At 46.1% G+C, this 27020-nt stretch overlaps 1 protein-coding gene and 1 pseudogene across 1 annotated transcript in view; one reads left to right on the forward strand and one right to left on the reverse strand.

The window, feature by feature from the left end:
- Nucleotides 1-5738: 5738 nt before the first annotated feature.
- Nucleotides 5739-8495, forward strand: LOC117188417 (annotated as a pseudogene).
- A 420-nt stretch (nt 8496-8915) lies between these two features.
- The window catches only part of LOC117188420, a 28147-nt gene continuing 10042 nt past the window's right edge, over nt 8916-27020 (reverse strand). Inside the window, exon 2 of the mRNA XM_033392279.1 lies at nt 8916-9355. Coding sequence (XP_033248170.1) covers nt 9120-9355 — 236 coding nt within the window. The 3' untranslated portion in view covers nt 8916-9119. The remainder of the gene's footprint in view (nt 9356-27020) is intronic.

A 27020-nucleotide genomic window follows, 5' to 3' on the forward strand; every position in this document is an offset into this window, starting at 1 on the left:
TGATTGATGTGCGGCCAAAAAAACACCTACTTTATATTGCAAATAAGTTCCTTCAAGGTTTTCCAGTTGTAAAGATAATTTAGGATGAGAAATGTGTTTACTAAAGCAGAATGCCACCGCACAGACTAGACTCGAATGACGCCAGACAAAATTTCGGTAAATTCAAAAATGATGCTATTAGGGATAATATGTTAAATGTTAATTAGGATGTGTACTGCAATGAGCAGATAATCTGATGTTAATTGGGCTTCTGTTCTCTCGCATCCTAGTGTAGATACGTCCTATAATGTTTTCCTGCATACGGTCCGTCGTATTATTGGTAACAATGCTTCCAAAAGGGTGCATGGCTCCTATAGACTGCCGTGGTATACGAAGGGTCTTATGAAATATAAGAATCTTCGTAATAAGTACTTTAAACGATTTGGTAAGACCCGGGACCCTGTAGATTGCGCAAGGTATGTGCAACATAAGAGGGAGTTTGCTTTTTTAGGCAAATTTTTGTATAACCAATATATTGCCGACGTTGAGAGGGAACTTTAAGTCAATCCCAGGTCTTTTTGGCATTTTATAAAGTCCAAAAGGTCAACGAGCTCTCTTCCTTCCGTTATGAACCTGGGCAGCTTGAGCGCTAATACGGATAATGGTATAGCAAACCTTTTTTCTTCTTTCTTTAGCTCAAATTTTGAGCCATACGCAGCTTGGCACAGTTTCGATGTCTTAAACTCTATACCCTCGGTGGTCAATATTGGTACACTCGATGTATCGGAAGAGGACATTTTGGTGGCAATTGATGAATTCGATAATTCTAATAAACCCGACTGTGATAGCATTTCTGCCTTCCTGCTTCGCAACTGTATTGTAGCGTTCTGTGAACCTCTCAAAACTCTATTCACAAATTCGCTGTTAACGGGTCAGTTTATTGGTAAGTGGAAAGCTGCCACGATTACGCCAATTTTTAAGAGAGGTACCAAAAATCTCATTTCCAATTATAGACCAATTGCCAAACTCAGCAATGTTTCAAAACTTCTAGAGCGAATCATTGCCAGAAAAATCACCTTCCTCATGAAATCCTACATTAGCCCAAATCAGCATGGTTTTATGCCGGGTAGATCAACAACCACTAATCTCATTGCTTTCAGTAATTTCTGCACTCGTGTCTTTGAAATGCACTCTCAAGTCGACGTTGTGTATACTGACTTTGCTAAAGCCTTTGACAAAGTCTCCCACTGGGCTTTAATAGCCAAGCTGCATCGGTTGGGGATTCATTCCTGCCTGCTCAGTTGGTTTAGGTCGTATCTTGAGCGGCGAGAGTATGTCGTATTGATAAATGGAAAGCCTTCGGCCCCATTCTTGGCTACTTCCGGCCTTTCACAGGGAAGTGCACTTGGTCCACTTCTGTTCTTAATTTTTATTAACGACATATGTCTCAGCATTCAAGCTTCTGAGCATCTGCTTTATGCTGATGATCTTAAAATCTTTCGATCTGTCAAAACCTTAGGCGAAAGTATCCTTCTGCAGCGCGACCTGGATAGAGTTGCTCGTTGGTGCAGACTTAATTCGCTCCCACTCAACATTAGTAAATGTTACTTTGTTTCTTTTAGCAAGCGTGTCTTTAATGTGCTGGCCTCATATTCAACAGATGGCCATCCTCTCTTAAAGCAGACGGAGATACTTGACCTCGGGGTCTTATTTGACTCTAGATTTCTGTTTGCAGGGCACATGAATTTAATATTGCCAAAAGCCTATGCAATGTTCGGCTTTGTTAAGCGCAATTCATCCCAATTCAAGGACCCATATACAAGACTCAGTCTGTACGCATTCCTTGTGCGCTCGCTCCTTTAATACGCTTCCATGGTCTGGAATCCCACCGGGGTCGTCCAAATTTCGCGCATCGAACGACTCCAAAGAAAGTTTCTGAAATTTGCACTCCAGCCTCTGCCATTTTCCATTCCGATGCCGTCCTATGAGTGCAGATGTCGCCTCGTGCATCTCTCCTCTCTCGAGGATCGTAGGACCATTGCGGCTCAAATATTTATTTTTGACCTTTTAGTGGGTAATATCGATTGCCCTGACCTACTTAGTAGGATTAGCTTCACTACGCCCGCCAGGAGCCTCAGGACCCATGCACCCTTTGCAGTTGATCTCCACCGGACCAATTATGGCTTTCATGAGCCCATCAGTAGGGCGCTTCGGCAGCACAATGCGCTGCCAGCTGGAATGCGCTTTGACTTTTGCCAGGGGAAGGGAGCCGTCAGACGGTTGCTTGTGGATTTCTTCCTGCTACATAATTAATTTACTAATGTTATTTTTTTTATTTGTTAATATAGAAATAAGTTAGCCTAGCCAGTTAAGGATTTTTTGATTCCGTTGGCGAATAATAAATAAATAAATAAATTCTTGGTCTCTGTGATAAAACAATAAACAGAAAAATTTCGTTGTGATAGCCTTAAACAGATACTGACTAGATTCTGCATTCATTGGCGACTTAGATGACAAATATTTCTTCAATTCTATAATATCCTTTTCCCCAGTGTGTGCAGAATGTTGCCCATTCCGTTCCATGTTATGTAATGGTAATTGGTCCGTGGGAAGACAGCAATGTTTTCAGCAGGGGGGAAGCCCTGCCGTGTGCCGTTCCGAGTCGTGCCCCAGTTTTTGGAGAGGCGACGTCGGTGCTACCGTGAGTGCCTGCTGGTCTTGCAGTTGCAATTGCTGGGGCGTCTGCTGTTGGTTCCTGCTTCTGCTTCCTCCAGAGCGTCCTCCCAGGATATCGTTGTTGGAATGCTTTGTGTTCATCTGCTGCTGCTGGTGGTGGCTCCCACATGGGATGTGTGGTGGCAGACCAGGCCACCAGGGCACTCCATCGACGGGATAGAGGGGATGCTGGCCAGGGACCTGCGGCCAGGTAAGGGCTGTCCAGGAGTGAAGGGGCGGCGGCGTCCAGGTGTTGGAGCTGCTGCGGCAGACCGGAAGTCAACAAGTTCAACACAGACTAAAGAAGATTCTCGAACAAAAGGTTCGTTTCTTTTATTAACTTCAACTTTATGCGAATGAGCCGTTCGTTTTAATCCTCGACGAGCTGCATGTTTGTTAGGAAAGGGAATGCTGCCAATGCCCTGTGCTGTGGGACAGCATTGACCCGCGCAAAAATTTGGCGAAGGAGTACACTGAAACTTAGGATGGATTTGGGGCCACTGCTGATCTATGGCAACAACAGAGATTTAAACATAAGCTTGATTCATATTTATTTCGAAGGATGATATGATGCGATGCGAGTGCAGAAAGTCCACGCCGGTTAGGAGCTCACGCGAGAGACGCTACCACGATCGGGATCCCACACAATAGCTAGATAATGCTCATGGCAGGAAGTGGGACATGTGGACGCGGTAAGGGAACCGTTTTCCCAGATTCGTAGATCTGGTAGATACGGTTATTCTCAATAATTCTGCGCTTTTAGTTTTCTCGTATCATTTAACTAGATACTGGATACAAAATTAAGTTTCTCTAGCCTTTAAAGTCTCTGGGATCTAGGCGCTCATCGGTTCGCACAGACGGACATACATACATGGCTAAATCCATTCGGCTATTGATGCTGATCAAGAATATAAATACTTTATGAGGTCGGAAAAAAAATAAAATTATCTAGCCTTGAAGGAAAGTGATTCATCAATCGGATAAAATTATGAGTTCGGAACTAAGGGTTATTCTTCATCGGCTTAACTCAGGCTGTTGAGCTGTTTCAATTGAGGGTTTTATTGGTAGATTAAGTGGGTTCAGGTGAAGAGGCGACTCTGAGTAAATGCTTAAAGTACGCTTGTAAACATCAAATAAAACTTCCCATTACATTTTTATACCCGATACACAAAATGAGTATTGGGGTATATTAGATTTGTGGTAAAAGTGGATGTGTGTAACGTCCAGAAGAAATCGTTTCCGACCCCATAAAGTATATATATTCTTGATCAGCATCAATAGCCGAGTCGATTGAGCCCTGTCTGTCTGTTTGTCTGTCCGTCCGTCCGTCTGTCCGTCCCTATCAGCGCCTACTGCTCAAAGACTATAAAAGCTAGAGCAACGACGTTTTATATCCGGTCTTCTGTGATATGTCACTGCAACAAGTATATTTCAAAACTTTGCCCCGCCCCCTTCCGCCCCCACGAAGGGCGAAAATCTGTGGCATCCACAAATTCAAAGATACGAGAAAACAGAAAACGCAGAATCGTAGGAAATGTCCATATCTTCTAGAGAGCAAAATCTGAACCAGATCGTATAATTATTATAGCCAGAATCAAGAAAACAATTTCATTCTTTCTCGCTCTGTCTCTCTCTAACACACAGGTTTCATGGTCGGTTTTGCGAATTGCAAAATATGAGTTCAGGGATCTCAGAACCTATAAAAGCCAGAGCAACCAAATTTGGTATCCACACTCCTGTGATATCGGACCTTGACCGTTTCGTTTCAAAATTTCGCCACACCCCCTTCCGCCCCCGCAAAGGATGAAAATCTGTGGCATCCACAAATCTCAGAGACTATTAAGGCTAGAGTAACCAAATTTGGTACACACACTCCTTTAAGATGTCACTATAAAACGTATATCTCAAAATTTCGCCCCACCCCCTTCCGCCCACACAAAGGACGAAAATCTGTTGCATCCACAATATTGCAGATTCGAGAAAACTAAAAACGCAGAATCATAGATAATCATAGATCATAGATCTATCAGATTGCTGAATCTGGATCAGATCAGATCATTATTATAGCCAAAAGGAACAAATAAATTTGCAGTGGCTAAGCAGCGCCCGACGTCACGCTAAGACTGATTTTCTGTCTCTCTCGCACGCACTCTTTGTCGTGTCGTTCAGTATTAGCGGCGTCTGCCAGAGGAGAGCCATACTGACTAAGTATCGGGTATAAATGTAGAGTTGCGGTGTCCGCAGCAACTCACAACGTTCCCCCTCGTTTAGTTTTAGGAAAGATGGCATGGATCTACAAGAAGGATTTACAATCAGTAACTTTTCCGCCATTTACCTAAAATCGATCAACTGTTTAAATAGAGGGACCCAAGTGGGCTAAGTTCGATTACTCATCGGTATATATTTTGGTATATTTCTGAGGGTCAGACCGTATATTTGAGCACTTAGTCCGAGGTCACACAAATTCTCTTGCCCCCGTTGACCGATTTTGCTTAAACCGTATTTTGTAAGCAATGCAATAAAGATAAAAACTGAAATTTAAACGGTGTTGTAAAAAATTAATGAAGTAATTGGATAATAATACGAGTATTCCACGAGTATATATCAGAAGTCAGACGTATATTTCGGTATATTTTTGTGGGTCGGACGGTATATTTGAGCGATAGGTCCGCGGTCACATTGCAGACGCGCGTCGCCAGGTTAACCGTCTACGGTATTTTTAATACTTTTCGGTATTTTTTCGGTCAAATTGAACCGACGGAATATTTACGGTATATCGGTATATAATGGTATATTTTGTCAATTTAATCAATCTATTAATTTTTCTGTCTCTCGTTTGATATTAGCGGCGCCTGCCGTTCAACTTTATATAGCAATCCAATATTGCACGGAATATGAAAAACGTGGAATATGTTTAATAGAGCTTGAGCTCGTCACAATATATATTTGGTATATTTTTAAAAGTAAACGGTATATATTGGTATATTTCTGAGGGTCGGACGGTATATTTGAGGGATAAGTCCGCGGTCACACTGTAGACCCGCGTCGCATTGCCGCCATTTGAAAAGAACGAGAAAAAAAGGAATTTGTTTAAATTTGTGTAGATTCTCATTTGTGCCAAATGGATGATATGTTGGATATATTGGAGCCGCTGTCGCGGATGCAGCTGAAACTGGAGGAAATCCGGAAGGTATTTTTTCGGCTGCAATGGACATAGAACACGGCGATCAATATGGCGGCGCGCTTTTTTTTTTTTTTTGCAGGCTCACTTTAAAGAGCTGGAATAACTATTCTACGGCGTCAAGACCAAAGATGCCAAGGCTGCGGACAATGCCCCGGCGCGGAGCGAAACCTCCGCGGTGACACCACAGCAGACCCAGAAGCGTCCCAAACGGCTGACCGCTCTGACTGAGAACACAGATGATTCCCAAGGTGAGTTGTGCTGTGGGCTAAAAGAGACCAAGACTCACCTTGCACTCTCCCCAGATGCCCCCGATGTCACGGCAGAGTCCTCGGGCCGCCAAAGTGCGCGGTTGAGCAACTCCCAGCTTTTGGCCATTGCCGAGGTGGAGAACCTGAACAGCATAGCCTCGTTAATGCCACCGCTACCGGCACCGACTCTAGCCGACACCACCATGAGCTCGGGCCGGCCGCAGCGGGCTGCCAAATTGAAAACGGAAAAGCTGCTCAAGGAGCCCTCTCTCATCCGAAAGATGCGTCGCCCCAGCGAAATGGATTCGATCCGGGTGAAGGTGGAGAGCGAACAGCGCGTCTCGCAGGTCAACGGCAGGACGCACAACATAGCACCGGATCCCAAACCGTCAGTTGTGGAGGAGACACAGCCACAGGAGCCACCACCAACACTACCAATAGAGCCCATCAAAAAGCCAGCCGAAGTCTTCGCCTCCAAGAATGTGTGCGTCAAAGTCAAGCGGGAGAAGTTTACCGGCGAGATGCCGCCGCCCCTACCGGCCACAGATACCACATCCACAATTTTGGAGACGGATGCTACCAGGTGGGATGAGACTGCATTCAGCAATACTACAACGGCATCCGAGATGTCCAAGAAGGGGCGAAAGAAGAAGAAGGATGGCGCCTGCCATCGGCCCATCAAGGTGGAGCGATTTAGTGAAATTGATAAAAACTCGCCCGTCTCCTCGCGGACACGCAAAAACAGCACCGAGTCGCGCAACCAGGAGCGCTCCATCTACAAAGACGCCCTCGAGGGGCCGCCCATCGAAGAACAGCAGCAGCAGGCTTCTGCTGGCGCCGCCATTAATGAAACGAACACCTTGTCCAACGCCACAATGGTGCTGGGTCCGGCTCCCACCGATGAAAGCCCCAACATTGCACCGGCCGACGCCACCTTCGAAGTTATTACTAGCAAGAAGGGGCCACCAAAGCCAGTGTCAGAGCCAAGGCGGGACAGTCTCCTGACAGAGGATGAGTCGCTGGACGACAGGGTACCAGTGGCGAAATTTCTCTCGAATGTGAAGACCATGAAGCTGCCCGGCCGCACCCATGAGCTGTTTAAGTGAGTATGAGTAAAATCTGGAGACTATTTGAATTGGAGCATCAATACTTCCCTTTTGACCTGCCCACAGTCCGCTCTTGCAGAGTCCAGTGAAGATGCGCGTGGAGGCCTTCGAAAATGCGGCCATTGCCCAGAGCAACTTACGCTCCCAGCGAGCCAAGGATACGGTAAGAGTGCAGTGCTCTCCCTCGTTTGTTCGGGAATTGATGATTGATGTTCCTTTTTCAGGGCACGAGCACAAGCAACACGCCCAAGATTGGCAAGTTGCAGCCACCGACTGTGGGGCGCTTTTATACGCCCACTCAGACCTCAAGTCTATTGCCCGTGAGCTCGGCCCAGCCCAAGAAGGGCCCCATGAGTGCCTCGAAGGCAACGACGCTGCTGAAGACTGCCACCGGGACCAACCTGAAGTCCACCAGTTCTGCATCCACCAAGAGCCTGTTACGCGAGAACAGCGGCGAAGACTTCCGCAAGGGTCTGCACAGCCTGGCCGAGGAGCGCAAGAAGCTGCGTGAGCAGAAGCATCAGCAAGCCGCCCAGCAGCGAGAGGCAAAGGAGCGGGAGCGAGCCGAACGCATTGCCAAGCAGACCGCGGAACGCGCCAAGAAACAGGAGGAACGAAAGAAGCTGGAGGAGCGCAAGCGGCTGGAGGTTGAGGAGCTGAATCGTAAGATGCGCCAGAAGGAGGAGGCCGAGGCCCTCAGGAAAGCCAAGATCCGGGAGCTGGAGAATCAGAAGCTGGCACAGTTGACCGGGGCCAAGAAGAAGATTCTGCCACCGCCGCCGAAGACAAAATACACATGGGACATGCTGCACGAGGATGACTCCACCGATGACGAGAGCAAGGTCACCCACAAGCGTCCGCCAGCACCCACCTAGAGTCGCAGTAAGTTAGCGTTTTCTTTAGCCAGTGTCTGATCTAATCTAAAATTTTGTGACCCATTCTCAGGCCATGTACGCGGCGTAGCGATTGCCATGCAGAGCCACTGTCCCACCGATGTCATCGACAGCTTCTTCTCGGTGGCCCCCACCACTCCGGACCTGAAACTGATTTTCCCCAACATCGATCCCAGCCAGCTGAAGCGCAACTCCAGCGTGCTCTGGTCCACGCCCCCACGCTACTCGGAGCTCCCAAAATACTAGTTATACACAAACACGTATGTATATAAAATAATCCCCTGTTTTTCTTTCTGTTTCGTTCTATGGAAATATAAATGAAGTTTAAATTAAATAAATGTATTTGCGAAAAGTAATGCAAGATACCGCACGATACCACTTCCATTCCACTTGATTCCCTCTGACACTAATACCCAACTGCTTAAGAACTATTAAAGCCGCCGGCGTGCTCAATTCAATTTGGGTTCGTTGGTATGGTCCGGCGATCCGCAATCGTCGGCTATGATACCTAGTAATGTACATTTGCCGAACGAGATTCTTTTCCTAGATGACTGTTTTAGTATGGGCTTATCCCAAGTAAATAATGTTTTTAATAGGCTAAATAAGATTTTAGACTTAATTTTTGTTAGTTCGGATATAGATTGCCATGTTACATGTTGCGAACTCCCCATCGCGGAATGTGACATGCATCATATGCCGTTGGAATTCTTAGTCAATTTCCATTTTTATTCGCCCTGGGCGGAACCATATTATGAATGCTTCTTTTCTAGTGTAAGCCTGAATGCTTGTGTGGTTCGGTTGTCCTTCTTGAAGATAATTTAATTTTTATTGGGCCAACATCGAAAATAAATGAAACAGAGATAAACAGATAAAGGTACATAAAATAAAATCAAACATAAAACGCAAATAAAAATTCCAAATTCCAAAAATATAGGTACATTTTAGTAGTAATTTCGATAGATAATCTCATCGTGGATTCGGCCACATGCGACTTTCACCCGTCGCCGGGTTGCTTCAATTGATTGCCAAATCGAGGCCTCTCCTCCTGATTGACCGCCTGCTTTGACGGTGTGTTGGCGGCCGACGCCACCGAATTGTGGTTTACGAGGATATGGCGAATTCGTGGCACAGCCACGCGATTGCGCTGATGCTGAGCCCCGCCGACGGGCAGCACTGAGGAGCGACTCGTGGGCACAAATTCGTCATAGGAGATCCCGGCTTCGCGGTCATTTTCAGTGCCCAATCCCCCGCTGCGACGCAATGTGTTGTCCAGGACGCGGACCCGCTTTAGTGGCGACTTGGACGCCTTCAGCTGGCTGTTGGCCAGCCGATACCCCGAAGAGCTGGCGGCTGCTGATGGATTTAGTCGCTTGTGCAGATTCCCAGTGCTCTTGGTCATATTGGGAGTGATCAGCTGGATTGTTGGGGTCTTGCGCAACGACATTGTCGAGGTCGACATTGAGGACATGTTCTTCAAAGTTCGGGGCGTGCGAGGGGCCGTTGAACCGGCAGTCGGCGGTGGCATCATCAATTTGCTGCTGCTGCCCGTCCTCGTGGTGGGCGGGGCCTTCTTGCGGGCCGAGCTCTGCTTGGCCTGCCGATAGTTCTCCCATTCGCCAGCCATCAGCTCCAGTATGTTCTCGCCATAAACCAGAAACGGGCCATGCGATTGCACCTCATAGGCGTGCACCAGTTCAGTGATCTGCTGCTCAATCTTGGGCAGCTTCGAGATGGCCTTGCGTTCCTTTTCCTCTTTAAGGAGCTGGCCGCCACGATTTTTGAAACGATTCGGCTCGTTGGCCTTTGCCTCTAGAGCCTGCATGCGGGACCAAAGTTCTGCACGGCTCTCGTACAGATCGAAAATCTCCTTGTTGCACGTGTAGAAGCTCTTCAGATCATCCAGCTCCAGCTCGTGCAGCTCCAACAGGTCTTCGTTGTAATACTTATTGTAGTAGTTGAAGAAACGCTTGCGCTCCTGCTGGCTCTTGAGCGTTAGATCCCACCACTTGCTTATCTCGACGCGCAGCTGCTCGATGAACGTCTTGGGGTTCTGGCTGCGCAGTGCCTGGCAGCGCTGCAGCTCCGAATGGAGGATGTCATAGGTGCGCTGCGTATTCTCGGTGCACTCGCGCACTCGTCGCATGGCGCTCTCGTCCGTCTCCTGGAGGCGATCCCACAGCACGTAGATCTTCTCGCGCATGTCATGGATTTTGGAGCGCAGCTCCTGGATCTGCTCGGCATAACTGTTGCGCATCTGCCGCAGCCGCTCTAGTGTCTCTGGTGTTAGATTGTGGCTCAGATCGTTCAGTAGGCGATCCTCTGCATCGGTCTGGGGCATCAGCTCGAGCATCTTCATGTCATGCTTGATGGCCTTGCGCAGCTGGTCCAGCTCCGTCTGGCGCACTGCGCGCTGAGAGCGCAGGTTGTCGAGATGGTCGCGAAAGCCGTCCATCTCATCGGGCAGGGGCAGCGGGTCCGCCAGTAGAGGGAGCGGCAGTGCGCCCAGCTCTTCGCAGAGCTGCTCCTGCTGGAGCAGCAGCTCCCCGATCTCCGCCCGACGTTTCGAGAGCTCCTCGCGCAGATGCTCAATGCTTTTGTCCAGCTTCAGCTGCCATATGATCAGTGGCACATCGTCGGGCCTCTGACCAATGTCCACCGTCTCATGGAGGAGTCGGGTGAGGTCGCTGGCCTCGGCTCGGAGTGCGGCTATGTCATCCAGGATGGCCGCCTGCTTCTCCCGCGACTCGGTCAGCAGATCCGTATAGAAATTATCCGCGTGCGCCTTGAGTTTGTGCAGAAAGTCCTCGCATGTCTTCGGCTCGAACATGAGGGACCACATTGAATGGAGCTGCTCCACATGCTCGCCAGTCATCTCAAGGATCTCTCCCTTGATGGAGGTTGGGTCAACCATAGCCAATAGGAATGGGTCTTGTATTCGCGAATGGAAGGAATTTATGTGATGTGTGCAGGATTTCGATTGCACAATGTGTTGCTCAAGGAAAATGCCTCCGCACAGATAAGTGACGCCTCTCGTGTTGGCACAAATTGCACAATGAAAATTTTGTGTGCTTGATTTGACTCATGCCTCAAAGCACAAAACAAGTTGATTCTGATTGATGTGCGGCCAAAAAAACACCTACTTTATATTGCAAATAAGTTCCTTCAAGGTTTTCCAGTTGTAAAGATAATTTAGGATGAGAAATGTGTTTACTAAAGCAGAATGTTACCGCACAGACTCGAATGACGCCAGACAAAATTTCGGTAAATTCAAAATGATGCTATTAGGGATAATATGTTAAATGTTAATTGGGCTTCTGTTCTCTCGCATCCTAGTGTAGACACGTCCTATAATGTTTTCCTGCATACGGTCCGTCGTATTATTGGTAACAATGCTTCCAAAAGGGTGCATGGCTCCTATAGACTGCCGTGGTATACGAAGGGTCTTATGAAATATAAGAATCTTCGTAATAAGTACTTTAAACGATTTGGTAAGACCCGGGACCCTGTAGATTGGGCAAGGTATGTGCAACATAAGAGGGAGTTTGCTTTTTTAGGCAAATTTTTGTATAACCAATATATTGCCGACGTTGAGAGGGAACTTTAAGTCAATCCCAGGTCTTTTTGGCATTTTATAAAGTCCAAAAGGTCAACGAGCTCTCTTCCTTCCGTTATGAACCTGGGCAGCTTGAGCGCTTATACGGATAATGGTATAGCAAACCTTTTTATACCCGATACTCAAAATGAGTATTGGGGTATATTAGATTTGTGGTAAAAGTGGATGTGTGTAACGTCCAGAAGGAATCGTTTCCGACCCCATAAAGTATATATATTCTTGATCAGCATCAATAGCCGAGTCGATTGGGCCCTGTCTGTCTGTCTGTCCGTCTGTCCGTCTGTCCGTCCGTCCGTCTGTCCGTCCCCTTCAGCGCCTAGTGCTCAAAGACTATAAAAGCTAGAGCAACGATGTTTTGGATCCAGACTTCTGTGATATGTCACTGCTACAAAAATATTTCAAAACTTCGCCCCGCCCACTTCCGCCCCCACAAAAGACGAAAATCTGTGGCATCCACAATTTTAAAGATATGAGAAAACCAAAAACGTAGAATTGTAGAGAATGACCATATCTTTAAGACTGCGGAATCTGAATTGGATCGTATTATTATTATAGCCAGCATCAAGAAAACAATTTAATTTTTTCTCGCCCTGTCTCTCTCTAACACACACGTAGCATAGCCGGCTTTGCTTAGAGTAAAACATTAGCGCCTAGATCTCAGAGACTATAAAAGCTAGAGCAACCAAATTTGGTATCCACACTCCTAATATATCGGACCGAGACGAGTTTGTTTCAAAATTTCGCCACACCCCCTTCCGCCCCCGCAAAGGATGAAAATCTGGGGATATTCACAAATCTCAGAGACTATTAAGGCTAGAGTAACCAAATTTGGTATCCGCACTCCTGTTAGATCTCACTTTGAAACGTTTATCTCAAAATTTCGCCCCACCCCCTTCCGCCCCCACAAAAGACGAAAATCTGTTGCATCCACAATATTGAGGTTACGAGAAAACTAAAAACGCAGAATCATAGATAATGATCATATATATCAGATTGCTGAATCTGGATCAGATCAGATCATTTTTATAGCCAAAAGGAACAAATCAATTTGCACTGGCTACGCAGCGCCCGACGTCACGCTCAGACTGATTTTCTGTCTCTCTCGCACGCACTCTTTGTCGTGTCGTTCAATATTAGCGGCGTCTGCCGGAGGAGAGCCATACTGACTAAGTATCGGGTATAACTGTAGAGTTGCGGTGTCCGCAGCAACTCACAACGTTCCCCCTCGTTTCTTCTTTCTTTAGCTCAAATTTTGAGCCATACGCAGCTTGGCACAGTTTCGATGTCTTAAACTCTATACCCTCGGGGGTCAATATTGGTACACTCGATGTATCGGAAGAGGACATTTTGGTGGCAATTGATGATTTCGATAATTCTAATAAACCCGACTGTGATGGCATTTCTGCCTTCCTGCTTCGCAACTGTGTTGTAGCGTTCTGTGAACCTCTCAAAATTCTATTCACATATTCGCTGTTAACGGGTCAGTTTATTGGTAAGTGGAAGGCTGCCACGATTACGCCAATTTTTAAGAGAGGTACCAAAAATCTCATTTCCAATTATAGACCAATTGCCAAACTCAGCAATGTTTCAAAACTTCTAGAGCGAATCATTGCCAGAAAAATCACCTTCCTCATGAAATCCTACATTAGCCCAAATCAGCATGGTTTTATGCCGGGTAGATCAACAACCACTAATCTCAATGCTTTCAGTAATTTCTGCACTCGTGTCTTCGAAATGCACTCTCAAGTCGACGTTGTGTATACTGACTTTGCTAAAGCCTTTGACAAAGTCTCCCACTGGGCTTTAATAGCCAAGCTGCATAATTCATTCCTGCCTGCTCAGTTGGTTTAGGTCGTATCTTGAGCGGCGAGAGTATGTCGTATTGATAAATGGAAAGCCTTCGGCCCCATTCTTGGCTACTTCCGGCCTTCCACAGGGAAGTGCACTGGTCCACTTCTGTTCTTAATTTTTATTAACGACATATGTCTCAGCATTCAAGCTTCTGAGCATCTGCTTTATGCTGATGATCTTAAAATCTTTCGATCTGTCAAAACCTTAGGCGATAGTATCCTTTTGCAGCGCGACCTGGATAGAGTTGCTCGTTGGTGCAGACTTAATTCGCTCCCACTCAACATTAGTAAATGTTACTTTGTTTCTTTTAGCAAGCGTGTCTTTAATGTGCTGGCCTCATATTCAATAGATGGCCATCCTCTCTTAAAGCAGACGGAGATACTTGACCTCGGGGTCTTATTTGACTCTAGATTTCTGTTTGCAGGGCATATGAATTTAATATTGCCAAAAGCCTATGCAATGTTCGGCTTTGTTAAGCGCAATTCATCCCAATTCAAGGACCCATATACAAGGCTCAGTCTGTACGCATTCCTTGTGCGCTCGCTCCTTGAGTACGCTTCCATGGTCTGGAATCCCACCGGGGTCGTCCAAATTTCGCGCATCGAACGACTCCAAAGAAAGTTTCTGAAATTTGCACTCCAGCCTCTGCCATTTTCCATTCCGATGCCGTCCTATGAGTGCAGATGTCGCCTCGTGCATCTCTCCTCTCTCGAGGATCGTAGGACCATTGCGGCTCAAATATTTATTTTTGACCTTTTAGTGGGTAATATCGATTGCCCTGACCTACTTAGTAGGATTAGCTTCACTACGCCCGCCAGGAGCCTCAGGACCCATGCACCCTTTGCAGTTGATCTCCACCGGACCAATTATGGCTTTCATGAGCCCATCAGTAGGGCGCTTCGGCAGCACAATGCGCTGCCAGCTGGAATGCGCTTTGACTTTTGCCAGGGGAAGGGAGCCGTCAGACGGTTGCTTGTGGATTTCTTCCTGCTACATAATTAATTTACTAATGTTATTTTTTTTATTTGTTAATATAGAAATAAGTTAGCCTAGCCAGTTAAGGATTTTTTGATTCCGTTGGCGAATAATAAATAAATAAATAAATTCTTGGTCTCTGTGATAAAACAATAAACTGAAAAATTTCGTTGTGATAGCCTTAAACAGATACTGACTAGATTCTGCATTCATTGGCGACTTAGATGACAAATATTTCTTCAATTCTATAATATCCTTTTCCCCAGTGTATGCAGAATGTTGCCCATTCCGTTCCATGTTATGTAATGGTAATGATTGGAACTGCAATGTTCTGCGAAAATTAGCCCTACCATCCCGGCTGAGCCACTTTAACAGCCGAAAGCTGAAGACATTCGGACAGTCGCTAAAAGTGAAATACAAATACAAAAAAAACCGCAATTATTATGCAATATCAACAAGACACATCCCGACATGCTTGTCACAGCCGTTTTCTGTCCATCAAAATACTTGGCAGGGTACTCGCCATGTTTGGTCAGTTTAACGTACCCGGACTTGCACTAAATTTTGTATTGATGAGTAACTTTTAATATGTGTTTGATATAGACCACATGTTAGTCGGGTACCCTTTTCCACAGCTTTAAATAAGTCGTACGGAAAAATATGGAAACGGGTTTGGTAACTGAATCGGGTTGGAAACGGAAACGGCCAATAATAAAATCGTCAAAAGTGTGTTTCAATGTTATTATCCTCAAATTCGATGCGCCGCATTTTCTTTTTTAAAATCGTTTCAAATCTGCTTGGATAACAGAATTTGAATATTAATTCAATTAAATTAAATTAAATATAAATATTTTCACACGTATTCTGCGAGCAGTGGCTCTGGCATGTGGCCTTTGTAGCTCCTGCTGTTGCTGCAGTGGGTACTGCGGGCAGTGCGTGGGCCACGGCTGGTATGTTCACCGTGTTGTGCGATACTTTGGTATAGCAATTCGATTCCTACTATAGTTTAATTTTTTCTTATCCCGCGCCGCAGGACGGCCACTCGTGGGCCACCTCTCCTTGGGCTCTCCAGGAAAGAGATCAAGTACCTCCCTCATGCCTCCTGCAATCTGTGAACGGGAGATCGAATTCCAATGTGTTGTAATAAGTTCGTACTCCGTCGCAGATCAGCCTTTTGTGTGGCTCTCTCACCGGCATTCGAGTCTTGCTAAATTGTTTGCACACACGTTTGGTCCGGGGGAAGACAGCAATGTTTTCAGCAGGGGGGAAGCCCTGCCGTGTGCCGTTCCGAGTCGTGCCCCAGTTTTTGGAGAGGCGACGTCGGTGCTACCGTGAGTGCCTGCTGGTCTTGCAGTTGCAATTGCTGGGGCATCTGCTGTTGGTTCCTGCTTCTGCTTCCTCCAGAGCGTCCTCCCAGGATATCGTTGATGGAATGCTTTGTGTTCATCTGCTGCTGCTGGTGGTGGCTCCCACATGGGATGTGTGGTGGCAGACCAGGCCACCAGGGCACTCCATCGACGGGATAGAGGGGATGCTGGCCAGGGACCTGCGGCCAGGTAAGGGCTGTCCAGGAGTGAAGGGGCGGCGGCGTCCAGGTGTTGGAGCTGCTGCGGCAGACCGGAAGTCAACAAGTTCAACACAGACTAAAGAAGATTCTCGAACAAAAGGTTCGTTTCTTTTATTAACTTCAACTTTATGCGAATGAGCCGTTCGTTTTAATCCTCGACGAGCTGCATGTTTGTTAGGAAAGGGAATGCTGCCAATGCCCTGTGCTGTGGGACAGCATTGACCCGCGCAAAAATTTGGCGAAGGAGTACACTGAAACTTAGGATGGATTTGGGGCCACTGCTGATCTATGGCAACAACAGATATTTAAACATAAGCTTGATTCATATTTATTTCGAAGGATGATATGATGCGATGCGAGTGCAGAAAGTCCACGCCGGTTAGGAGCTCACGCGAGAGACGCTCCATGATCGGGATCCCACACAATAGCTAGATAATGCTCATGGCAGGAAGTGGGACATGTGGACGCGGTAAGGGAACCGTTTTCCCAGATTCGTAGATCTGGTAGATACGGTTATTCTCAATAATTCTGCGCTTTTAGTTTTCTCGTATCATTTAACTAGATACTGGATACAAAATTAAGTTTCTCTAGCCTTTAAAGTCTCTGGGATCTAGGCGCTCATCGGTTCGCACAGACGGACATACATACATGGCTAAATCCATTCGGCTATTGATGCTGATCAAGAATATAAATACTTTATGAGGTCGGAAAAAATTAAAATTATCTAGCCTTGAAGGAAAGTGATTCATCAATCGGATAAAATTATGAGTTCGGAACTGAGGGTTATTCTTCATCGGCTTAACTCAGGCTGTTGAGCTGTTTCAATTGAGGGTTTTATTGGTAGATTAAGTGGGTTCAGGTGAAGAGGCGACTCTGAGTAAATGCTTAAAGTCCGCTTGTAAACATCAAATAAAACTTCCCATTACATTTTTATTCCCGATACACAAAATGAGTATTGGGGTATATTAGATTTGTGGTAAAAGTGGATGTGTGTAACGTCCAGAAGGAATCGTTTCCGACCCCATAAAGTATATATATTCTTGATCAGCATCAATAGCCGAGTCGATTGAGCCCTGTCTGTCTGTTTGTCTGTCCGTCTGTCCGTCCGTCCGTCTGTCCGTCCCTATCAGCGCCTAGTGCTCAAAGACTATAAAAGCTAGAGCAACGACGTTTTATATCCGGTCTTCTGTGATATGTCACTGCCCCGCCCCCTTCCGCCCCCACGAAGGGCGAAAATCTGTGGCATCCAAAAATTCAAAGATACGAGAAAACAGAAAACGCAGAATCGTAGGAGATGTCCATATCTTCTAGAGAGCAAAATCTGAACCAGATCGTATTATAATTATAGCCAGAATCAAGAAAACAATTTCATTCTTTCTCGCTCTGTCTCTCTCTAACACACACGTAGCATAGGCGGCTTTGCTTAGAGTAAAACATTAGCGCCTAGATCTCAGAGACTATAAAAGCTAGAGCAACCAAATTTGGTATCCACACTCCTAATATATCGGACCGAGACGAGTTTGTTTCAAAATTTTGCCACACCCCCTTCCGCCCCCGCAAAGGATGAAAATCTGGGGATATTCACAAATCTCAGAGACTATTAAAGCTAGAGTAACCAAATTTGGTATCCGCACTCCTGTTAGATCTCACTATAAAACGTATATCTCAAAATTTCAACCCACCCCCTTCCGCCCCCACAAAGAACGAAAATCTGTTGCATCCACAATATTGAGGATACGAGAAAACTAAAAACGCAGAATCATAGATAATGATCATATATATCAGACTGCTGAATCTGGATCAGATCAGATCATTTTTATAGCCAAAAGGAACAAATCAATTTGCACTGGCTACGCAGCACCCGACGTCACGCTCAGACTGATTTTCTGTCTCTCTCGCACGCACTCCTTGTCGTGTCGTTTAATATTAGCGGCGTCTGCCGGAGGAGAGCCATACTGACTTAGTATCGGGTATAACTGTAGAGTTGCGGTCTCCGCAGCAACTCACAACGTTCCCCCTCGTTCTTTCTGTTTTGTTCTATGGAAATATAAATGAATTTGGGTCAGTTCAATTTGGGTTCGTTGGTATGGTCCGGCGATCCGCAATCGTCGGCTATGATACCTAGTAATGTACATTTGCCGAACGAGATTCTTTTCCTAGATGACTGTTTTAGTATGGGCTTATCCCAAGTAAATAATGTTTTTAATAGGCTAAATAAGATTTTAGACTTAATTTTTGTTAGTTCGGATATAGATTGCCATGTTACATGTTGCGAACTCCCCATCACGGAATGTGACATGCATCATATGCCGTTGGAATTCTTAGTCAATTTCCATTTTTATTCGCCCTGGGCGGAACCATATTATGAATGCTTCTTTTCTAGTGTAAGCCTGAATGCTTGTGTGGTTGTAGTGGTCGCTTGTCGGGCGGATAGGAAAGCATATTTGTGTTCTTCGCCTGAAAGTATGCCCGATGGTATTTGTACAATTTATATATTTATGTACATAATATATATATAAATATATTTATATATATTATATTGTTTATACAAGTATATATCACACCTCACCGAGATACTTATTAATTATTAAGTTTAGTCCCCATAGTTAGTGTATAGTTAGGTTGGCTTAATTTCTTGTTGTGGTGTTACATGTTAAATGTTCCTGGTCGTGTGAGGGCTAGCGCCATCTAGGGTTGACATTAAGAATATGCTTAAAAACGAACAAAAATCTCCCCACCATGTCCATAACCATTCAAGGTGAATGGCGAAGGATCGTGCAAAGGCAGATCCGGAGAACAAAATTTTTGTTGGTCAGTAGATCCGCCCAAATCTTTCTTTCTCCTCGTGGCCGTACAAGCATTCAGTTGCGCGGTGAGAAAAAAAAAATAATAAAAATAAAATTAAACCGCCGTAAATAACCGTGGTGTGAAACCAAAGTGCACTCGATCGGGAAAAAAGAACCCAAGAAAGCAGATTGGGCTCTAATCGAAAACGTGAGTACCGGCCTTCGACAGTGCTAGGAGCCTCGAAGTTAGATTTTCCGACTTTTTCTGTAGTTTCCGCTTGGAGGTGAGCAGCCCCAACACAAAAAAAAAAAAACACCTGGAGAAAGAAGGAATTAGCACCTCAACCCCATCCCCCTATTTTCGCAGTGCCAGTTCCAACCGGGTAAATATGTGCATGGAGTAACTGTTAGAAAAAGTAGCCTGATCAGTATTTTCAAATTCCACATTAGAATCGGCACTTAGTTTGGGAATTATCCAAAAGCTGCAGCCCGAGCTTTAAGCCCCCACACTACGAACCAGCTGATCCACCAAGTCGCGGGCAGTGAACTTTGGCTGCGCGAGACGAGGACAGCCGTCTGAACGGGCTTAGTGCGGCGAAGTGGCGTAACCGTTTCGCATTCAAAACCGGGCCAAGAAACGGAAACCGGTGCTTGCAGTCAGCGTAGGACCGAAGCCGCTTAAATGTTCCTACCGGGGGGGAAAAAAATAGTGCACCACGTGTGTACATAACCTCCCGGCGACCCCTAGTGGTATCGCCTCTCTTGTTCTTCTCGTGATTCGGCCTTACTGTTCCAAACGTTTATTTAAGGTGCAGTGGAGGCCAGCGTTTGTCTTATGTGCACGTTAGTGTCTGAATGGCTGAATGAAAACTGTAAGAGATGTGCTCACATACATATGTATACACCGCCCACTGAAAGCCACTGAGGCCAGTAAGATCCCACCGTGACTCGCATTCCCTTGAACCTCGCAGTCCGTTGATATGTCTGTTTTTGTGTAGTTGGATATACTTGGTGTTAATTGTAACAGAAAAAAAAACCAGAAAAAAAACCCACCAACACATGGAAAGTTTGAAAATGCATTTGATAAAAGCTTAAAAGTTTGAGCTTAAAAGCGTCCGCTCGTCCGGGTCCCCTCCGCGAGCTTATGCCATGCAGCACGCGCTGTACGATTTTGTTTTTGGTTTGCAGGTAAAAGTTTAATGCACCCACACACAGCCACACGCCCAGCTACGAAAGATCTTTCGCCGCGGGAACACAAACAAAAACTGAGTGAGCTTTATAATATACCAACAACATTGAATTTTATTGCCTCCCAAAATTCCGCGAGCGTGGCAAAAGCTTCGTTCTTTTTTGCTAGAGCTGTTTGTCGGTCGTTGACCTCACACTTTTAAAGTAGTCACAGCTGATTGGCCTTCTGCCTTTACAATACGCTTGGTAGAACGAATAGTATGTCCAACTACTCCCTGAAGCCGATGTGCTGGGACATGTGTACCTATATTGCGCTATAGTATTATCTTTCTATCTAAGGAAAAATCATTAGTTTATATCGCACTATAAAATATCGTATATGCACTTATAACTATTTACACTTATCGTATTTATTTATCTAAATATTCCCTAGTAATAATAGCTATATCTCTTGTGACGCTTTTCGTTCCTCCTTTTGTCCATTTAGCCTTGTCTTGGAGTTCTCGGTTAGTGTTTCTTTTTTTCTTGTAACATGAATATAGTATCTGAATATAGTTTCTAATAAAATGATTGTTAAGATGAATATGTGCTAGACGTTACCGCAGTTGGGGGAACCATGCCGCTCGTGAGCGAAATAGGATGACCAATACCGGACACTCCAGGGATCCTGATATTATTATTGGCTCTTTCAGGATCATGGTAGGGTGGGCGTGGCACAACTCCGTGCCAGCAAAACAGAGATGTCCGCCGCGGTGGTAGATCCCTACTCCTTCTCTGCACTATCTTTGCCCCACTATACTTTCCGTACCCCTAACGATCCTTTCCTTGTCTGTCCCCCTCCCATTCCCAAAAAGAGTACGCGAATTTTAATAAAATAATACCAGCAGGAGCGAAGCAACCTAACTGGAGGGTTACCCCAAAGAACCCATCCCCATTTCCGACCAGAGATCAGCCGTGGAAGCGAGCGCGTACTCCTTCTCAGTTAGCCGACCACCAGCTTCATCGTGCGAAGATTCTCTTCGTTACTCGTTACATGGTTCGGTTGTCCTTCTTGAAGATAATTTAATTTTTATTGGGCCAACATCGAAAATAAATGAAACAGAGATAAACAGATAAAGGTACATAAAATAAAATCAAACATAAAACGCCAATAAAAATTCCAAATTCCAAAAATATAGGTACATTTTAGTAGTAATTTCGATAGATAATCTCATCGTGGATTCGGCCACATGCGACTTTCACGTGGCGACGGGAGCTTCAATTGATTGCCAAATCGAGGCCTCTCCTCCTGATTGACCGCCTGCTTTGACGGTGTGTTGGCGGCCGACGCCACCGAATTGTGGTTTACGAGGACATGGCGAATTCGTGGCACAGCCACGCGATTGCGCTGATGCTGAGCCCCGCCGACGGGCAGCACTGAGGAGCGACTCGTGGGCACAAATTCGTCATAGGAGATCCCGGCTTCGCGGTCATTTTTAGTGGTCTCATCGGTCATATACTCGGAATCGCTGGGCGATCTTGTATCCGGCACCGCTGATTTTGTGCGTGGCTTCTTTTTCGAGCGTGTGCCAAGGCTGCGTCTGCCCAATCCCCGCGGACCCGCTTTAGTGGCGACTTGGACGCCTTCAGCTGGCTGTTGGCCAGCCGATACCCCGAAGAGCTGGCGGCTGCTGATAGATTTAGTCGCTTGTGCAGATTCCCAGTGCTCTTGGTCATATTGGGAGTGATCAGCTGGATTGTTGGGGTCTTGCGCAACGACATTGTCGAGGTCGACATTGAGGACATGTTCTTCAAAGTTCGGGGCGTGCGAGGGGCCGTTGAACCGGCAGTCGGCGGTGGCATCATCAATTTGCTGCCGGCTTCTTGCGGGCCGAGCTCTGCTTGGCCTGCCGATAGTTCTCCCATTCGCCAGCCATCAGCTCCAGTATGTTCTCGCCATAAACCAGAAACGGGCCATGCGATTGCACCTCATAGGCGTGCACCAGTTCAGTGATCTGCTGCTCAATCTTGGGCAGCTTCGAGATGGCCTTGCGTTCCTTTTCCTCTTTAAGGAGCTGGCCGCCACGATTTTTGAAACGATTCGGCTCGTTGGCCTTTGCCTCTAGAGCCTGCATGCGGGACCAAAGTTCTGCACGGCTCTCGTACAGATCGAAAATCTCCTTGTTGCACGTGTAGAAGCTCTTCAGATCATCCAGCTCCAGCTCGTGCAGCTCCAACAGGTCTTCGTTGTAATACTTATTGTAGTAGTTGAAGAAACGCTTGCGCTCCTGCTGGCTCTTGAGCGTTAGATCCCACCACTTGCTTATCTCGACGCGCAGCTGCTCGATGAACGTCTTGGGGTTCTGGCTGCGCAGTGCCTGGCAGCGCTGCAGCTCCGAATGGAGGATGTCATAGGTGCGCTGCGTATTCTCGGTGCACTCGCGCACTCGTCGCATGGCGCTCTCGTCCGTCTCCTGGAGGCGATCCCACAGCACGTAGATCTTCTCGCGCATGTCATGGATTTTGGAGCGCAGCTCCTGGATCTGCTCGGCATAACTGTTGCGCATCTGCCGCAGCCGCTCTAGTGTCTCTGGTGTTAGATTGTGGCTCAGATCGTTCAGTAGGCGATCCTCTGCATCGGTCTGGGGCATCAGCTCGAGCATCTTCATGTCATGCTTGATGGCCTTGCGCAGCTGGTCCAGCTCCGTCTGGCGCACTGCGCGCTGAGAGCGCAGGTTGTCGAGATGGTCGCGAAAGCCGTCCATCTCATCGGGCAGGGGCAGCGGGTCCGCCAGTAGAGGGAGCGGCAGTGCGCCCAGCTCTTCGCAGAGCTGCTCCTGCTGGAGCAGCAGCTCCCCGATCTCCGCCCGACGTTTCGAGAGCTCCTCGCGCAGATGCTCAATGCTTTTGTCCAGCTTCAGCTGCCATATGATCAGTGGCACATCGTCGGGCCTCTGACCAATGTCCACCGTCTCATGAAGGAGTCGGGTGAGGTCGCTGGCCTCGGCTCGGAGTGCGGCTATGTCATCCAGGATGGCCGCCTGCTTCTCCCGCGACTCGGTCAGCAGATCCGTATAGAAATTATCCGCGTGCGCCTTGAGTTTGTGCAGAAAGTCCTCGCATGTCTTCGGCTCGAACATGAGGGACCACATTGAATGGAGCTGCTCCACATGCTCGCCAGTCATCTCAAGGATCTCTCCCTTGATGGAGGTTGGGTCAACCATAGCCAATAGGAATGGGTCTTGTATTCGCGAATGGAAGGAATTTATGTGATGTGTGCAGGATTTCGATTGCACAATGTGTTGCTCAAGGAAAATGCCTCCGCACAGATAAGTGACGCCTCTCGTGTTGGCACAAATTGCACAATGAAAATTTTGTGTGCTTGATTTGACTCATGCCTCAAAGCACAAAACAAGTTGATTCTGATTGATGTGCGGCCAAAAAAACACCTACTTTATATTGCAAATAAGTTCCTTCAAGGTTTTCCAGTTGTAAAGATAATTTAGGATGAGAAATGTGTTTACTAAAGCAGAATGCCACCGCACAGACTCGAATGACGCCAGACAAAATTTCGGTAAATTCAAAATGATGCTATTAGGGATAATATGTTAAATGTTAATTGGGCTTCTGTTCTCTCGCATCTTAGTGTAGACACGTCCTATAATGTTTTCCTGCATACGGTCCGTCGGGTTATTGGTAACAATGCTTCCAAAAGGGTGCATGGCTCCTATAGACTGCCGTGGTATACGAAGGGTCTTATGAAATATAAGAATCTTCGTAATAAGTACTTTAAACGATTTGGTAAGACCCGGGACCCTGTAGATTGCGCAAGGTATGTGCAACATAAGAGGGAGTTTGCTTTTTTAGGCAAATTTTTGTATAACCAATATATTGCCGACGTTGAGAGGGAACTTTAAGTCAATCCCAGGTCTTTTTGGCATTTTATAAAGTCCAAAAGGTCAACGAGCTCTCTTCCTTCCGTTATGAACCTGGGCAGCTTGAGCGCTAATACGGATAATGGTATAGCAAACCTTTTTTCTTCTTTCTTTAGCTCAAATTTTGAGCCATACGCAGCTTGGCACAGTTTCGATGTCTTAAACTCTATACCCTCGGTGGTCAATATTGGTACACTCGATGTATCGGAAGAGGACATTTTGGTGGCAATTGATGAATTCGATAATTCTAATAAACCCGACTGTGATGGCATTTCTGCCTTCCTGCTTCGCAACTGTGTTGTAGCGTTCTGTGAACCTCTCAAAATTCTATTCACAAATTCGCTGTTAACGGGTCAGTTTATTGGTAAGCGGAAAGCTGCCACGATTACGCCAATTTTTAAGAGAGGTACCAAAAATCTCATTTCCAATTATAGACCAATTGCCAAACTCAGCAATGTTTCAAAACTTCTAGAGCGAATCATTGCCAGAAAAATCACCTTCCTCATGAAATCCTACATTAGCCCAAATCAGCATGGTTTTATGCCGGGTAGATCAACAACCACTAATCTCATTGCTTCCAGTAATTTCTGCACTCGTGTCTTTGAAATGCACTCTCAAGTCGACGTTGTGTATACTGACTTTGCTAAAGCCTTTGAAAAAGTCTCCCACTGGGCTTTAATAGCCAAGCTGCATCGGTTGGGGATTCAATCCTGCCTGCTAAGTTGGTTTAGGTCGTATCTTGAGCGGCGAGAGTATGTCGTATTGATAAATGGAAAGCCTTCGGCCCCTTAGGGCCGGTCGGTGAGTGAGAGGGAGAAGTGCCCACTCGAATTGGTTTCGTAACATTACGGAGTCAGCAAGCAAGTTAGTTTGTCCATTTCGGACTTATTTAGTATATCGTTTGTATGACACATAGCCAAGTATTTGTAAGAATTTTTATACATATATTTCATTTAGCTACTCTTTTAATGTGGGTGATTATATTATGGTATTTGCGGGTAATGTTAGTGTTTTAGCCAGTAAGTGAATAAACTTTATAATGTATTAATCTACCGCTTTGCTTTCGCTGGCAAATTCCCCATGTAGGACGCCCCGGACAGAGGGGCCATTCCGTCATTAAATCGAACGGTTTGGAATGGCCATGGTAGGGTGGGCGACACGACCTCGACAACACCAGAGGCGGAGTTGAGATACCTTTCCAGCACACATCCACAATTCTATTCAGGGATAAACAGTGTCTCCCGGTTAAGCATTTTCGTCGTGACACGCTACTTCATTCGCGGTATAATGCGTATAGGCCACCAGCAGGAGGGGGGCAAGAACATCACTCCAATAGCCGACGAGCAGAGGCCGGAAACCCAAAGCGTGTGCTTCCCTTCGCTGAATGACAGCTAGCCTGGCAGGATTTATATACACAGACGTGCGTAGATGACACGTTACATTTATGATTCATAGATATAGTATTATAACTAAAAATTGGCGCCCAACGTTGGGCCACACCTATTCAGGTGTGACACCATCAACACTGTGACATCCTTTTTTTTTGTCTTTAAAACTTCCCGATTCAGCATAGACGGCATTGACCAAAATTGTTTCTCTGGAAGTGGTCATTGCTCAAGAATATCTTCTTTTCTCAACACCAAGTAGAGGGCTTGTCAGACGATTCGGAAAACGGAAGCAGAAGTTTTGACTTTTCATCCGGCCACGTCTGAGGAGCGTTTCGAAAAGTGCATCGATCTTAATAATACCCTACTTTTTCTGAGGCAGGAGTCTTAAACATGGTCTTTCGGGCGCATAGGACTGCAGAGGGAATCTCGTTTACTTACGGAACCCTGCCCACGGCTGAAGGACTGTGCGGAAGGCTTAGCCATTGCTGCTGATGAGCTTTAGCGCGTTGGACATACTCGGATTAATCTTGATTATAGAACTCCGTTGGCCACGAGTGAAAAATCAGAAGCAGCATGCTCATTTCAAGTGTAGAGTGCCGAGCCGAGATGTTTGGACGACAGCGGCGCGAATCAAAGCAGCAGCTGGCCACGGCTCGCGCATGCAGTTGTTGTTGGTTTTGATTTTTTTTTTTTTGTGGACGTTGACATGCAATGACTGCATCTTTCAAGAGGCGATGCAGTTACTGCACCGTCAAGTGGCCCGTGTGACACCAGCAGAAGGCTGTTACGCGCGGATCCCAGGCAAAATGCAGCCCTCCTCCCGCCCAACCGACCGAGGGGCGCTGCCGATTAGACAGCGACAAGTGCAAGGCGTCTGCGCGCGTACACATTCTTGTCATTTTCTTTTGTGCTTAGGAATTGGGGTCTCAATTAGCATAGGGTCCGTTTCGCATGGGAATTAGCTATGCGTAAGGCAAAAATTTTTATGACTTTATTTTATCGTATCATATTCTTTGCGTTCTATTCTTGAGGCTTACATTCCATGTGTGTTATTTGGTAGGGCTGTTGATTTGCTAGCTCTCTCGCTGTACAAGGGAAGCGAGACTTGAGAACAGCTGTGCCGTTTGCTGGGCCATTGACCCTAAGTTGGCAACGTAGGAAGCTATGAATTATAACACGAGGAATCAGTTCTCTTTGCAATTTGAGTTCACGTACAATTACTTATTATTTTTGAATTTTTAGGTCATCTTAGGTTTGCTAGCATAAGTTATCTGACTTTTAACTAGAATACTTAATTTAGTTTTACTATTAACACATTTTTAACTTTGGTTTTGTCTGCGTTTGACAAGTAAGTGTTTAGGTTTTGTCGTGTAGTTTTTGTGGGACATATTTTTGTCAGGACAGTTAGCAATTAAGTTTGATTTATTTTTTTTTACAATGGAGAACCCCGATAACGAGCCTGAACCGGCTCCGGCGCTAAAATGCCAGTTGTGTGGGAAAACTTTGGCTTCGGCTCCTACATTGAAAACAAAGTGCAGCCACGAGTTTCACAAAACTTGTATTGAGTCACATGTCAAGACCCATACTACCTGTCCCACATGCAAGACGCTATG

This window comes from Drosophila miranda, chromosome 3 (assembly GCF_003369915.1).
Source record: "Drosophila miranda strain MSH22 chromosome 3, D.miranda_PacBio2.1, whole genome shotgun sequence".
NCBI classification, from domain to species: Eukaryota; Metazoa; Arthropoda; class Insecta; order Diptera; family Drosophilidae; genus Drosophila; species Drosophila miranda.